Below are 17696 nucleotides of genomic sequence, written 5' to 3'. Positions count from 1 at the left end.
GTGTGATTATGAAGAAATCACACCACAAAGCATTAACCCTAGAAACACAAGGAGGGAATGCACAGCAGACATCTCAATCAGCTTGGGGACCCCATGGAGAGGCTGCTGCTGCTGTCACACAACACAAAGGAGGAGAGACACCACACTTAAGAGGAAGCAGGAAGAGGAGAATGAGCCTGCTACATCCAGACACAGAGGCCCCTCAAGAAGACTCCTGCTGGCCAGCTCAAAACTGACTCTGGAATCTGTGAGTTCCTCATAGGGGACTCCTTCTTTGGAGGACCAGTTCCAGGTGGTGTTCTAAACACCAATAGCAATGAAAGCAATTGAAATAGCCTAAAGGCCTCCCATTCATGAGAAGCCCAGTACTAGATGGATTCACAAGGAATTTATAAGTACTTCAAATAGGAATGCACTTTATGTTCCACAAACTCAAGGTATGAAATCAAACCACTGAAATGAGTAGCCTTCCTGTGTGGCAACAGTGAGAAGAGTGATACTGAAATAAAGAAAGCAATGCCATTTGTAACAGTCTTAAAAAATTCATAAGAATTAACTTAACCAAAGATGGGAAGGATCTATATTGTAAAAATGTTTAAAACTCTTATAAAGATATTGAAGCTGACTTAGGATATAGGAAAACATCCCATGCTCCTAGTGGGGAAGAATTAACATCATGAAAATAGCAATTCTGTTCAGAGCACTCTACAAATCCAATGCAATACCCATCAAACTTCCAGTAACTTTCTTCCAAGAAATTCAGAAATCAAACCAAAAATTCATATGGAATAATTGAAGATCTAGAGTAGCAAAAATAAAATCCTTAGCTGGAGGAAGATCAATTCCAAATTGAATCTTGGTATTGGCACAGAAATAGGCCTGAAGCCAAATCAAACAGACCTTAAGACAAAGAAACAATCTCTCAAAAATATAGCCATCTAATATTTGATAATGGACCCAGAAATACAGCTTCCAAGAAAGCTAGCCTCTTTCACACAAAGTGATGGCAAAATTAGCTATCTACATGAAGAAAACAGAGGCTTTATATCCATATATCACATTGCACCAGAGTGAACTCTAAATGGATCAAATACTTCAATGTGAGGCCAGACATTGTCTAATCCTTCTAGCCACAGGGTAAAACATTCTAAACAAAGATCCAGAATCACAACAAATCAAAGAAAAACTGGATAAATGGGAATGTATTAAACCGAAGAGATTCTGAATAGCAAGGGACATAGCTAGGAGGATAATTGAGTAGCACACAGAATGGGAGAAAAATTTTGACTCGCTATATATCAGATAAAGGGGTACTATCTAACATATACGTAGATCTCAAAAATTAATACCACAGACACAAAAAAGTTAATACCACACAATGAAACTCCCCAACTCAACAACCCAATCAATAACAGGGCCAAAGACCTTAAGATAGACTTCTTAGAGGAAGAAATATATTCAATTGATATATAAAGAAGTGTGTTCATAACTTCAGGAAACATTACTTTTGTCTGTCATTTGTTCCTGCTCTGGTTTATTCCCTGTGATCACAGTTTCTGATTTCAGAACGCATTTTCTTCTATATAAGTTTATCGGATTTGAGAAGGCAATGGATATCAGAGAAACAGAGGGACACAGTGAGCCATTTCAACTGATATTCACTAGATTCTATGTAGAAAATGAACTGGATATATTGTGAGTGAGGATGGGCAGGAAAGACAGGGAGAGAGTGATGAAAGTACAGACAAGATTCAAAAAGAATTGTACTCATTCTTCATGTACCTGTAACCCCTCTGCATATCAACTCTACAATAACAATAATATATGAAAAATAAATTTAATCCTATAAATGAAATAAACAGGCCTTTCACAAGCAATGAAACTACATTGGCAGTAACAAACCTCCCGTTCCAGAAATGCCCAGCACCTGATAGATTTGCAGCTGAATTCTAAAAGACTTTTAAAAGAGAATTTTTACTAGTACTCTTCAAACTCTTCAATGAAATAGAAAGGGAAGGAACACTACTCATTCTATGAAGCCAGCATTACACTCATCCCCAAATCAGAGAATGCCACACTGAGAAAAGAAAAGTCTATATCTTTCTCCTCTCAACAAAATACTGGCAAATAGAATCCAACAACTGATCCAGAAAATCATACATTACCATTGAAGGGATTCATACCAAGAATGCAAATCTGATTTGACATATGCAAGTCAATTAACGTATTATAGCACATCAGCAGAAGCAAGGGCAAAAGCCACATGATTAACTCAATTGAATCAGAAAAACCCTTTGACAATATCCACACCCCTTTATGATAAAAGGTCTGGAAAAGCTAAGAATATTTGACACATTCCTCAATGTAAGAAAGACTGTATATGAATAATCTATTGCAAACTTGATGCTTAATGGTAAACAACTAAAGCTATTTCCCCTAAATTCTGGAACAAAACAAGGATGTTCACTCTTTCCATTCCTCTTCAACATAGTATTGGAATTCCTACCAAGAGCTGTATGCAGGAACAAAGCATTTAGGCGAACCATACCGGGAAGGACGCGTACAACCATCCCTTTTTACAGATGACATGGTCATGTACTTAAAGGAGCTCAAAATCTCCCTTTCCCTAGCTGCTAAAATTGATCCTGAAATTTGACAAAATAGCCAGATACAAAATCAACTCACAAAAATCAATTGCCTTTCTTTATGCTATTGACAAAGTTCAAGGTTGAAATTACAATAACATCACATTTGCAATTGCCTCAAAAAATATCACTTTCGTGAAAACCACTTTCGTGAAAACTTTAACAATTTATAAAAGGAAAGTAAGGAAAATTTAAGAAGATGGAAAGATATTCTGTGTTTCTGGCATGGAAATTTAGCATTTTGGAAATGGAAAAACTGCCGAAGTATTTTACAAATTCAATGCAATATCCAAAAATCCCAACAAAATTCTTCAGAGGCAGAGAAAGCAATCCAAAATCTCATAGAGAAATAGTAAAATCTGTGGAAAGCAAAGCCATTCTTAATGGTCAGAACAGTGTTAGACAAATAACAATACTGCACCTCAAGCTGTATTAGAGAGGCATAGTAATGAAAACATCATGGTACAAGCAAAAATACAAACCAGAGAAGCAATGGAACAGAAGAACCTGAAATGCACACAAAGACCTATAGCCATCTCATATTTGATAAAGGGTCCAAAAGTATAGGCAGAAAGAATGATGCTGGCAAAAAAATGATGGAAGAAATTGAAACTAGATATCTATACATCACCTTGCACCATCAGTTTAAATTGGATCCAAGACCTCAATGTAAAGTCAGAATCATCAAACTTTTGTAGGGAAGGGGAGGGCCCCTCAGAACAGATTAAAACTTCCTAAGTAAAATTCCTGAATCCGAACAAATAAAAAATAATTGATAAATGAGACAATACCAAACTTAAAATTTTCTGCACTGCAAACCACATAAGTAACAACCTAAGTAGAAAGACCACAGAACAGGAGACTTTACCAGGTATCCATCAGAGAAAGGTCCCATATCCAAAATATATGTGGACCTCAAAATGCTGATTCCTCCAAGACTCAATATCCCAACTACTAAGTGAGCTAATGACAAGAGAAACATCTCAGAACAAGAGTAATGAGTAAACAATAGACACACGAAAAAATATTCAACACATCTTGCCATAAAGGAAACACAAAACAAGACCAAACTGGGATTGCACCTCACCCCAATTTGAATGTTCATTATCCAGAAAACAATAAGAAATACTGGCAAGGATGTGACCAAAAGGGAACTCTATTAAATTGGTTGTGGGACTGAAAATTTGTACAAGCAGTCTCGAAAGCAGTATGGAGGGTCCTTAAAACAGCAAGCATAGAACTACCTTATGATAAACCAATTCACTTTTGAGCATATAGCCAATTGAGCATGAACAAGGATACGTTAAAGCGAGCAACACAATTATGTTTATTGCAGCTTTAGTTACTATAGCCAAGATATGGAATCATCCCAGATGCCTCTATATACATACACAGTGGAATGCTTCCCATCCATAGAAAAGAATGACATTGAACCATTCATAAAGAAATGGAATGACTAGAAGATTATATTAAGTGAAAAAGCCAGACCCAGGGAAACACTGGTTGCATGATTTCCCTCCTAAATGGGAACTAGTGTATGTCCTATAAATGTGGAAGTAACAAACGGGATTGCACCCAAGGAATTATAAATGAATTAACTGAAATATAATAGAATCTATGGGGAGCACACATAATATAATTCCTTAGCAAGATAAAGTCAAAGGCCAACAAAATGAGTACTAGGAATAACTGTGAGTTTTGGGAGTCCAAAAGAGACGAAAAAAGCATGAATGTGGGAAATGAGTAGAATGCAGAATGCATTGTATATGCCACAGCATTGCGGAAAATAGGGCAAGGACTGGGTAGAACAAGTGAAGCATATTGAAGGGGTAAAATAGATCCAGATGCTTTGTATACATTAATTGGTTTCTTAAATGTCAAACATCCAAGACATAATCAACATTTAAGAAAATTGAGGGATGGGTGAGAATGTTAAAAGGGGTGACATTGATCAAGACACACTGTATTCATCAACTGCTCTGTACAACTACTTTGTACAATTATGTAGTGAAAATAATATTTGAAAATGTATTAAATTTACTTGTAAGAGTATATATTACATATAATATATTATAATACCCTATATATTATATGTAATATATAGAGAACCTGTATATAATTATATATATAACTATACATAAAGTGTACATAATATTTGTTAAATAGAAAAATTCAATATACAGTCCAAAATCAGGAAAAGGAATGTGGGGTGAGACTGAGAATGCTATAAAGGGGTGACGTGGTTCAAGAGGCATTGTATTCATAAACTGCTCTGAATGCAATTCTGTACTTATACCGAAAAAAGTAAAATTTAAAAAATGAATGAATCTTACTGGTGAAAGTGAGTGTATAAGTGAGTTGAGAATGGCCTAACAATTTTAAATGTGGCTCACAAATCTTACACATAATTTTTATGAAGAGGAAAAATTATTAACGTATCTAATATTTTCCATAGAACAATGTAAAATTAAAAATTCAATTTACAAATGATGGGAGCAAAAAATGTAGCTGCATTTTCATTTGTATTTGTATTTGTATCAATATTTTATAAAATTTTTATAAAATATTTTTATTTCATTTTCAGGGTGATATACAGAGTGGGTACAGGTACATAAATAAGGTAGTAAGACACTTCTTGGATAACTTGTTAACCTATCTGATCTTAAAATATTAAACAAAAAGTTTCATTAAAAATTAAAGGAAAAGCTTTCATTATGTCTCTATATTAAGTTATGCATATGTTTTTTTTCTTTTATCCTCATCATCACACATAGTTATCATCATTCCAGAGTAGCTCATTGTAATCTATTTTAAGTCTCATAAGTACCAAAAAATCCATAGCAGAAAAATCTAAACTCATACTCTTAAACTCAAAACTCACTATTATTAAACTCAATTAACACTGAAGTCTCTAAAGAAGAGGAAGGGAGGAAGAAGTTTCAATAAACCAGGAGAACATAATGGCAATTTTGAGAAGTGATCTGTCAATAATAACTGGGACAAAGAAACATAGGTCCGATGGTTTCTCTTATTTGCCATAACTAGTAAAGGTTTGAGACAAGTATAAAAAGTCAGATAAGTTATTGTTAGGTGAAATGAACCCCAAGATAAGATTCAAATGTTTTTTTCTTTCTTGCCATTATTTCTAACATATTTATAAGATGATTTCTTTGTCGCTCCCCACAGTATAACTCCTGCTTTCACTGTATTTGATGTTGATATAATTTGTGGACAGAAAGGGAAAAAACAAATCACTTAAATTGGAATACAGGTGGACCCATTGCAACAATGAGATGTACAAATTGTTATGTCAAAAAACAAACTTTACAACTTTGGCCAGGGGTGAGGGTGGGGGACTGGATTGGGCATGGGGGGCAAGATGGGAAGGAATGGGAAAGGGAAACAAAGGAGGAGGAAGCAACAATGCTTGATAAGGAATGTACTCATTACCTTGTCCATGTAATTGTAACCCCTCTTTACGATATTTTCACAATAAAAAAAAATAAAAAATAAAAATAACTGGGAATGCAACTTCTACAAATAAGAGTTAGAATGCCTGAATAAATAAAGCCCTCAGTACAAAGGATAGTTTGATTCCAAGAAAGTCAATTCCCTATCAATGGCCTTCAATCAGAGTAAGAAAGGAATGTAAGCAATATCCAAAGAAACATAGGTTGTATGCTTTCTCTGAGTATAGAATGTTCCTATAAATCTACAAGTAAACAAACCAAATGGTAAAAAACAAAACAAAACACAACATGCACATGATAAATTATACAGGTCTCTAAGCATTCCCCCCAGTGAGAACAAAGGAGATTACACTTGGGAGAGGAGCACAGATATGTAATAGCTATTTGCATCTGTTCATATAGAATAATATTTGTCAAAAAGAACTCCGGGAAATGGGAACAAGACAGTTTTGTCCTTTGTTTCTGTTTTTGTGAGCATGGAGTCACCGAAAAGGTGGAACAAGTGGTGAACAAATGTAGCAGTGCTACTCACTAGACCCTGTTGAAAATGAACTATAGACCTGGTGGGTGAGAATTGGAGGGAAAAATAGTGAGGGAAGGGGTGACATTGTTGGAAAAGAAATGTTTTCTTCATCTTACTTATGTAACTGCAACCTCTCTGTATGTCATCTTTATAATAGCAATAAACAATAAAAGAAATGGAATAGGGCAGTCCAAGCAAAATAAAGGGAAAAGAAAGCAGTAGTATCCATAACCTATCACATCATATAGAGCTTAATCAAAGCAATTAATGTGTTGCATTTGTAATGCAATGATGAAGCAATCAGAACAAGATGATTAACAATTGTAAATGTATATTAACACATGATCAAAACACTTAACTCTATATAAGTAGACTTTGTGATAACTCAACACAATATTAGGTGCAGATTTTCTGGAGAGACCCTCCAGAAAAGGGTCAATGGGGAGGTATCAGAATTAAATTTCACCCTTGATTACATGAACCTCACATACACCTACAGAATATTTCACTCAAGGTCTGAACAGACTATCTCTCATCAACATATTGATAATTCTCCAAGAGAGATCCTGGGATAGGACACAAAACAGCCAAATTTAAAAAGGATGCAATGTTCATTGCACATACCTGTAAACCACAGGGTGGTAAGGCTAGAAATTAACAAAGAAAACACCGAAAATATTTGCATAACATTGAAATGAAATAAATTTCTTTCAATTAGAAATAAATCCTTTAATTAAAATTTAATTTAATTAAAAGTATTCAATTTAACTAAATGATTAGTACTTGATTAAATAATTTGTTTTTCATGGCAAAGTTTAAGAAGTTTGCTGATCTTTGAAACAAATAAAAATAAAAACAGCATATCAGAATCTATAGATATAGAAAATGTGCAATGAAATAAAACTGTAACAACCTCTGCTGAAATCAGGAGTATACTAAAGCATATATGTTGCATCTCAAGGAATTAGAAATACGAACCCAAAATTAGTAGAAGGAATGAAATAATCAAGTAGAAGAAAAAGTAGAGACTAAAACAAAATGCCAATAATCAAGAAAGCAAAAAAGAGGTTCTACAATAACAACAGGGTGATAAAACTGAAGTAAAAGTAGTTAACTATAAAATGGTTAAGCCATAATATTCCACATATGAACACATACCTCCCATTATTCTGCATGCCAGAATCTGTATGGTATAAGTAGCTGTATTACTGAGAAACAAATCCATAGAAGATTCAGGGCAGTCTATATCAAAATTCCTATCACCTACTTCACAGAAAAAGAAAAAGCAAACTGAATTTTATGAACAAGGAAATCCTCCATTAACCAGAGCTAGTTTAAGACACAAGAACAACATGAAACCATCCCTGTGCCTGTTCTTTACTTATACTGCAGAGTCATAATAGCAAAAACATTCTGATAAAAACAGACACATGGATCAAAGAAATATAAGACCATAAAGAAATTGTAAACAATAAATATCTGATTCTTGGAGAAGTTGGCAAATAATACATGGCTCAAACATGACACCCTTAACATTGGTGGCATTGTGATGCTGGGCATGCATGTGTGAAACACTTAGACTAGACCATGTATTTTATCTCAAAATTGATTAGATTTTAATAGAAACATGAACTTTTCAAATAATAGTAAAAATGAAGGGAAATATAAATACACAGATAACTTAAAGAAAAGTCAATAGCTCATAAAAGAATAGGAATAATTATTCTCTGGGTTTAATTAAATGGCAGAATCATTTGTCTTATGTAAAAGACAATAACTTCCACCTCAAGCACTGGAAATGTAAAGTAACTGTGTTTGTCTCCAATTGAAAAGCTTCAGCACAATAAAAGAAATTGTGGGAAAGCCTTATAAACACAATCTTGTTAGCTATACATCTCACAGAGGATGATTAATGTAGGGAAAAAGTTCTAAAAATTAAATACTAGAATAGAAAAATATTCAATCAAGGAACAGATATGTAAAAATTGGAAATATATAATCACAGCAGAAAACTGATATTAAATCATTCAGGACACCCATTAGTTATTTATTAACCCAGAGAAAAAGTACAGTCTTGGTTATGGTATATAATAATTAAAGTTTAGAGATTCTTAAAGAAATTAAAACTATTTCTGCTGGTGGACAATACCTACAATCCTAGCTAAAGACTTAACTTGGGCAGGTGAATGTCCCCATAGGGAATCGTTCATAGCATCGATATGCCTGGTAACACCTGTGTTGTGGAGCCTATCTGACATGAAACAATGCCACAAGGCTGAATTTAGAAATTTAACTGTTTGTGTGCACCAAGAATGTGTATGTATGTAACTGTGTGTGTGTGTGTATGTGCATATGCATGTGTGCACACTAGTTCTAGGTCACAAAATAAGTGCCTAGGCACTGTTCCTGTGCTTTTGAGCTCAAGGCTCACACACTTTCACTTGAGACACATTATTTCCAACATTTGTCTGGTTAGTTGGAGAAAAATGTCTCATAGATTTTCCTTCCTGGGATATTTTCAAACCTCCATCCTCAGATATCAACCCCATGAGTAGTTGGGATTACAGGCATGAGCCATCATAAGAAATTTTATCAACATCCTCAAAATATGCATGTTACTAAAAAAAGTTCTCAGACCACTGGCATAAGGGGTAGGGAAATGAAATGGCAGCCATTTAAAAGAGAACTCATGCCAATGACTCAACTTGGTTGTAGTAACATCACTTCATTTCCCACAGTGATTAGTTGAAATGGAAGAGATACGGGCATGCTGGAGTAAAAGGAAGAAATTATAGACTTGGAAAGGAGAAATTACATGGAAGGAAATGGAGTCCTCTCCTGCTAGCAGGCAGAAAATCAGTCAACAGGAGATGTAAGACAACATAATGAAACTGAGCTGCTCTGGATGCAATAGTGATGGAGGTCAGTGTAGAGGAGAAAGAGATCAGAGTTTCCTCAAGCCCATCAAACATCCTCAGAAGGAAACAGTAATAGAAATGAAATATGAAATTACTTACATCTTGTTCTCTTCTTGCCTGGAAGAATGGATGTTACTGTGATCTACTCCCAAAGTGTAGAGAGGGAAAAACCCATCAATCATCACATCTCCATCCATGTGTGCTCGGTGCTTCATTGTTGAAAAGCAGCTAGTGCCAGCCAAGGACCTGACAGGAAGAGGAAGATAGAGAAGGAGGAGTGTGAAAGCCAAAGAGCACATCCCTGAAGCATCTGCCTAACAGAAATGCTGGCAGGAAGTGAGACCGACAGTTTCACTTATGTAGATGTGCATATGTGTCTTTTTATTGACAGAGATGTACATTATAGCTCACCTCTAATTAAGCCTCATATGAGTCCCCAGACGTAATGTCTAAGAGTATTGCTAGGGGTTCTGCATTTGTAGCCTTACATCAGGAAGAAAAACATGAGTTAGAAAACATGTTTTCAGATTTTCCTTTTCACTGCAGGTGCTGTGATTTCATCTAAGACCACAGATAGTGAGGCCCCAGAGATGGAGTTATCTTGGTTGGAGTTTGTCCAAAGTCTGTGCCTAGAAACTATTTGCATGAAATTTATTTGGGATGATGCAACTGGATTGCATGAGATAATGCCATGTCATGTGAATAGTGAAATGGGCAAAAAAAGTCTCTGTCTCTGAGTTGTCAACTAAAGTTATGAGGGCATTGTACTTAGAGGATCAATTCGGAGACCCCACATCCAGGCAGGCATCTCTTTGCAAATGATATCTCATAGTTTCAATGCCATAAAGATACCAGCAGAAGGCTTTACATCAACACAAACTCACTGATGTAGAAAGACACCCCTGTAGCCACATGTCTGCCACAGCCTCCAAAGATGTCTAAGGGAAATTCAACATAAGGCATCAAAGTCCTCTATCAATCTTGAAAACCAGCAGATGTAGAAGAAAGAATCAAAGAAGAAATAGAACAGGAAGCACTTCCAATTTTTATGGATGAGAACATACATTATTAAAATGCCCAATTTGCCACAAAACTCGTGGGTTCATTTCCTTTTAAAATTCCAAAGTTGTCCTTGAGTAAAACACTCTTAAAATTTATTTGGATTCACACAATGAAAGAATAAAACCATGAGGAGAAAGCCCAATGCTGACAATATGGCAAACCTGATTTCAAACTATACTACACAACCACTTAAAGGATGTCACATTGAAACTGGTTTCAAGAAAATATGGAAATCAGTAAACATAATAGATAATCCAGAACAATCCAACATAGCTACAGTCAACTAATTTTTGACAACATGGCCAATTACATATAGTGGACACGATTGCTTCTGAAACAAATTTTGTTTGTAATACTGCATTGTCACTTGTTAAAGACTGGAAACAGTTCCCTGTCATTCCATTAGAGTCCTCAACTTATGAGCTTCAAATATAAAACTAGAGATAGATATATAAGGGAAACACTTGAAGCAACAGACAGAAGTAATGATTTTCTAAGTAGTACTGCAATAGATTAAGAAAGAAGAGAAAACCTTAACGAATATGCCCTGGATTGCGGCTCAGTTTAAGGTCCTGAGTTGTATCTACACCACAATAAGGAAGTGAGCCATGCATGGAGGCTCATGACTGTAGTGCAACGTTCTGACATGGCTGAGATTGGGATCACAGTTCACAGACAGCCTAGACACAACTTTCATGAGACCCTCTTAATCAAGATATTCGTGTGTGTGTGTGTGTGTGTGTGTGTGTGTGTGTGTGTGTGTGTCTATCTGTGTCTATGTATCTGTGTGTTTATGTGGTTGTATGTGGGTGTGAGTGTGCTGAGGAGGGCTGAGATCAGGAAGATTGTGATTCTAAGCCAGCCCAGGCAAAATACAAGATCCTGAGATTCTGTGCAAATAAAAGAAGCTGGAGCTGGGTGCTGCTACTGAGGAGGCTGAGATCTGAGGATCATGGTTGAAAGCCAGCCAGGGCAAGGAAAATCTGTGAGACTCTTATCTCCAAAAAAACTACTAGAAGTGGCACTGTAGAGCACTCACCTTGAGCTGAAGAGCTGAGGGACAGTGCACAGGCCAAGTTCAACCCCATGACTGACAAAAAATAATAATAATAAAAGAAGCTGGATATTGAGGAATACGCCTGTCATTCCAGCTGTGGCAGCAAGCATCAATAGAAAGACTAGAACGTAAGAATTTTCACAATAGTTCTTTTCCCAATTCATGCCCAATGGAGTACTTTTCTTATTATGTCTTCTACTTTTTTGAAAAAACAATTTTTTTCCTTGAACATTTCTTTCACTACCGTGGTTACATTTATTCCTTGATATTTAAGATACTTTGTAGTCATTGAATTAGATACTATTAGGTGCTTCTCAGTCTGGTGATTGTTGGTGTATTGACTACTTTGCTGAATGGGTTTAATGTATATCTGTGATTATTTGTCACAGTTCTCAGTCCATTTCTTGGGAGTGACATATTAACCTATTAGGTGGCTTTTGAGAAATATCTCTCTAGAATTGAGTCTATTAAGCACCCACTTTCCAGCATAGGAACTCAATGCAATCTTCAATGCAAATACTAGTGGTCTGAGCCCAATATCCTCATCCTCACATAATTTTTACCAAACCCGATGTCTTTTCCTTCGTCCAAGTCAACCATCAATTCACAGTTTATTCTGTTCTTGCCCATTGTTTCCTTCCTTGAAAGCTGCTGAGCTGTGGTTCCACCCACAACTAAACGGAAAGCTTAGAGATGTAGCTGGCCCCCTATTTCCTGCTGAGCTGAGGCCTCTCACCTTAGTTTCACTAACAAATTTTATGTGGGTGTGTTCATAGTTTCTCTGCTAAGGTAAAGTCTTTCCATGGTTTTTTTTTTTTTGAAGCCTCTTCATATCTGGAATTCCAGAGAATGCAAGAACTGTAATGGTTATTTTTTTCACCCTACCTGAAATCCACTCTGGGGCTATTGATTGAGTCCAAGCTACTTTGCTTTCCCACCCTCATTTTCTTATTACTTCAGGTTTAAGTCATGTGTGAGACTGGCTATTTTAGTAGAGGATTCCCATGATGAAGACTAAAAAGGTAATGTTACTCCATCCCATTCCTGCTATGTCTCCTCTGCTCTGTGACTTTTGAGGTTTTGTTCTTGTATTGTTTTTGTTTTACCTTGGTGCTGTTCCTGTTCATTTAATTCCATGCACACTGTACTTTTTGGTCAATGCTTGTAATCTACCCCTTGGAACCAAAGATCCATTTCCAGCTTTTTTATTGGGGCTCAATGTATTTCCTGTCCAGGCCAGCTTTGAACTGCAATGCTTTGATCCCAGCTTGGTGAATACCAAGTATTACAGACATGAGTCACCAACATCCAGCACACTCTGTGTAATTTTCTGATGTTTTCTCTTCATAGCTGTGCAAAAAAAATGGACTTCAATGCTTTTTAAAGTTTCCTTCACAGCTGTGATTATAGACAGGCACCACTGTTGTGACTAACATCCAGATAGGACTGCCCTAAACTCTCATTCCTTAAATCTCCACCTCTTACAGAGCTGGGATCACAGATTCTGCCACCCCATGGAATTAATACGTCCCAGAAACATTTTTGCCCAGCTTTGATTCAGAGAAGAATCTTCTTAGTCGTAACTGGGGTTATCAGAGTTTCTTATTGGTTTTTGGCTTAGTTTTGTTTTTTATGTATCTTCAAAAATACACTGTAATTTTCAGTGAAATAACAGTGAATGTGGGGAATATAACCACTTTCACAATTTTAATTCTTTCAGACTTTGAACGCAGGGTGTCTTTCCATTTTCTTATCCAATGTCTTATATCATAGCTTTACATTTCATTGTAGAAGTCTTTACAGATCTTAGGTTTTTAATCCTAGGTATTTGTTTTTGTGAAGCCATCATTGTTAATGTTAATTTTATTTTAATAGCTTAAAAATAAAGTTTAGTCCTAACAAACAAAAGACAGGTTATGTTTTTAACTCTAAATAGACTGAGTTTTACATTTAGTTTTTGTATTACTTTAAGTTTTTACTAGTATATAGTCAAAATGTGTTTCATTATCTTAGTTTTATATGGCCATATAAAGTCTTTATCTAAATCTACAATATTCATTATATTTTACTTCCTCTAAAAAGTTAAATCATACTAATGGCCTCCATTACTTTATTCTTATGAAATTTCCGATGTTTGATAGTATATATGTAAACTGTTTTAAACAACAAAAAATTTGATAAAAAATATGTAATTTGTTTCTCAATAACACACACACAAACACACTCACAAAGACACACAGACTAAAACACATAACACACACACACACACACACACACACACACACACACACACACACACGTAAGATAGGAAATCCATGACTCAAGGGCCAAAGCCAGTCTGTTTCTTATGAATAGTTTCATTGTAACAAAAACATTAATCTTTCATATGGCTACATTTTCTTGCTCCCTTCTTAGCTCTATTTTTATACCTATTTATCTATGAACTTTTTCTTCACAGGCATTTATTTTCTTCTTGGCTCCCATCCATCCAATCTTATTTCAACACATCAATCCATTCATGTGTACATTCTTTTCATTTCTTGATTTAAGAGAAAAAGTTTTATGTAATATCACTGAAATCCTAACTTAGAAAAAATTAGCAAGGACTAGAAAATACTATGAAAATTCACTGAAATCACATATTCTCCAAACCATTTCACATCATACAATGGGATTCTGCATTTTTCTCAATAATAATAGAAAAGTAACTTTATTAATGAAATTTCTTAAATAAATAAAGAAGATAGTCAAAAAGCCAATAAAAACTGAAGGTTTTTTTATGATATCTTGATTATCATACTGAGGAAGTTGACATTAATTATATTTTCATTTGTTATACATCATGCCCTCAGAAGAGCAAGCACATTTTCTGCCAAACATTGTTATATTGTCAACTAAAAATTCAATTTATAGAAAGCCTCCTTAGTAATTACCATAGTCATTTATTTATTACAAATGTAAATGTGAGAAGAGGTTTGAAATCAGCCAGGGGAGAAAAGTATATGAGTCTGTTTTTTTTTATCAGTCATGGGGTTTGAACTTTGGGCCTGGGCCCTGTCCCTCAGCTCTGCAGCTCAATGATAGCACTCTACCATTTGAGCCACAGCAGCACTGCTGGGTTTCTGTTGGTTAATTGAAGATGAGTTTCATGGCCTTTACTGCCTGAACTGACTTTAAACTGTGATACTCAGATCTCATCCTCCTAAGTAGATTGGATTACAAGAGTGAACCACAGGTGCCTGACAACATTCTTATTTTCAATAAGAGACCAAACAGCTAGAAATGGAGTTATGGTTCAAGTGGTAAAGAAGTCTTAAATGAAAAAGGTAAAGAACAATATAGGTCCTGAGTACAACTATACATAAATTAATTAAACAAATATCAGAAGAAATATGAAAAAACTCTTGAACATACAAGTGAGTGCAATTGTGTCTATATCTTTGAAATATGTGATTCTGTGGACATATTTTAGAGCCCACTAAATCAGATTATTTGAACAATAAGTAAGGCTTTCCTTATCAAGAGTACTGATAGGTGGCAAATAAAAATTTTCCTCTTTGAACAGATTGTTAGATGTGAAGATATTACAGGAAATTACATTACATATTTCATATTCAAAATTCTTTGCATCAAATTAAAACAGAATGATTAATAAACAATAAGGTAAAACTATATCCGGGCAAGAAGAGGCTTACTATTATGGATGATGGACTTTAATCATAGGAATAAGTTCAAAAAATTTCATATATTGCAATCTTAAGTCAAAGTTTATGTTTTCTAACACACACAAGTCTTTCCTAAGGTATATGAGGAAGAGGTGTGAGAGGGAAGAAGAAAACTAAGAAAGAGATGGAGAGAGACAAAGAGAAAGAGAAATATGGACAGAGAGTAAGGTCCCACATAAAGACTCAGGATAATTTTAAGAGGGCAATGTGTGAGTAGAAATATACAAATATTGAACAAAGGAATATCTAAGGACAACATTAATAGATGTAAATTTGTGAAGAGGAAAATATTAATAAAATGTATTTGAGGATCCCACAACATGGTGGTTAGCATACAGGAAGTTAATATACTTAAAAATTTAGAAGAGTTATTGAGAAAGACAGGAGTGAAAGGACATTAAGAGGGGATAATAGAATTAAGCACAACTCTTTCCCACCTCTCTCTATTTCCCAGCTCTCTCCCAGGCCTTTGACAGCCATGTGGAGGGCCAACCTGGCCTGGTCCCAGCAGGTCTACTGAATAAACCTACCCCTTACCTGAGTACCACGTGCGTGGTGTGGTTCTTACCTACCTCTTTTTAAAAAAAACCTAACATAAATGGTGCCATGACTCAGATAAAGGGCTTACAGTCAGGATAGGTGGGATTCCTCTCTGTTTTTTTCCCTCTTTTTTTTGTTTGTTTTCCCCTTTTTGCTCTGAGGAATACACACAGTTCTGATGGCCTTTTGCAAACCGAACTGTCTGCTGAGGACACAGCCCATCGATACCATTGCTGGCCTTCACATCCACGTCCACACGACTTCTCTACTTTGTTGAGTGAATCTACTCTCTACAGTTCTCTGTTGCTCAGTTTCTGTCCAGATGTGGTGTCACTCCAGAGAGCTCCTAGCTGAAAGGCTGGTCACCACTGAAGCCTAGGATGCTTGGTTTTGGGGGCTTGGCCATTTCTATCTAGAAGCCTCTGGGAGAAGTTGGAATGCTGCTTCTGCCTAGTCAGCTCTCCTTCACTCACTAGACTGACTCTCCTACACAATGGGGTAATGCGAATCAAGCCCGAGTGGTGAAACCCCTTTGAAGTGCCTCCTGCATTCCCTGGAAAGCCAGAGAGCCTAATTTTTATGCCATTCTCAGATGTAGACAGTTTTTGCCACTGCAATGGTAAATGGTCAGAAGTCTGTTTATTTCAGGTTCTCTTTGCTCTCTCTCTGCCAGCCATGTCCAACTTTCCCTATCTATCCCTTTCTCTTTTCTACATTTTGGCTTGTGTCCTGAAGAGTGCGGCTCAGGCTGGATTCCAGGGACCCCCCTCTAGGTTCTCTCTCAAAAGGCTAGCCAATCTAGGTTTGATCTATTTGTTCAGGGTTTCATTGCATTTTTTTTCAGAAATTCACCATCTTGAGTTCGCCATATTGGCCACATGGTGGGTTAAGAGTTTGGCCCCATCTGGTCCTTAAACTTCCACCAAGCTTACTACTCCATCCAGCTATTCTAAGGTGCCTTGCTAACAAGTTGCTCTTTTCACAGGCCCTAGTAACTGAGGCCCAACCATGTGATGTGCTTTGTTAGCAAAGATGTCTAAACATTGTTGTCAAAATTTTAGATTTTGAGTTTTGCCTTTTTTGTTTTGTGTTGTGTATTCTACAGACTACATGGTTCTAAAATACTGGGCATATCTGTGCTAAAATTCTCATCACATCTAATGAGTTTTGTCATTTCAGAATATTTGTTGGCAATTCTTGATAAGGACCAGGTAAGCTCTACTTATTTTATTTGATCTCCTTGTTGCTTTAATTGGAAATAAGAAAGGCATTTTGTGGCAAAGATTTAAGTTCAAAGACAACCTGGGCTGAAAAATCCCAAAGACTCCATCTCCCAACTAACCTGCAAAGAGCCAGGCTGGAAGCATGGCTTAAGACTCTTATCTCTAATCAGCCAAACACTGGAAGTGCTTTTGTAACTCAACATGGTAGAGCACTAGCCTTGAGCACAAGTGCTCAGGGACAATGCCCAGGCCTTGAGTTCAATCCTCCTTGAATATCAACTAGGACAAGCCATCTCAGCAATGAGCACCTAGACTCAGCCAGTCTGGGGAACAAGAGAACATGGACAGGTGTAAGAGGAGATGATGTCACATCAGCTATTTTGTGCCCGCCCTTTCAAAATTAACCAGAGCCAGGAGGTCAGTAGGAGTAAGAAGCCTGCCCATCCAATTTCTATACCTGTCTACCTATTAACTGAACAGGAATTTATATTCTTGCCTTTGTCACCTGACTTCTCTACCTAGTTGCCAGATGT

The 17696-nt window shown here is 36.2% G+C and overlaps 1 protein-coding gene across 1 annotated transcript in view; it reads right to left on the bottom strand.

Moving 5' to 3' along the window:
* Positions 1-12305, bottom strand: part of LOC138813700 (vomeronasal type-2 receptor 116-like) — a 29128-nt gene extending 16823 nt beyond the window's left edge. Inside the window, exons 1-4 of the mRNA XM_070002084.1 lie at positions 12239-12305; positions 10425-10494; positions 9656-9802; positions 238-300 (exon numbers count right to left, since the gene is read on the bottom strand). Coding sequence (XP_069858185.1) covers positions 238-300; positions 9656-9802; positions 10425-10494; positions 12239-12305 — 347 coding nt within the window. The remainder of the gene's footprint in view (positions 1-237; positions 301-9655; positions 9803-10424; positions 10495-12238) is intronic.
* Positions 12306-17696: the final 5391 nt, after the last annotated feature.

The sequence above is a fragment of the Dipodomys merriami genome, unplaced genomic scaffold, assembly GCF_024711535.1.
Source record: "Dipodomys merriami isolate MVZ:Mamm:240054 unplaced genomic scaffold, mDipMer1.0.p SCAF_6, whole genome shotgun sequence".
In the NCBI taxonomy this organism is placed as follows: domain Eukaryota; kingdom Metazoa; phylum Chordata; class Mammalia; order Rodentia; family Heteromyidae; genus Dipodomys; species Dipodomys merriami.
Note: the sequence above shows the minus strand (reverse complement) of the source record. Positions and strands in the feature narration are given on the sequence as shown.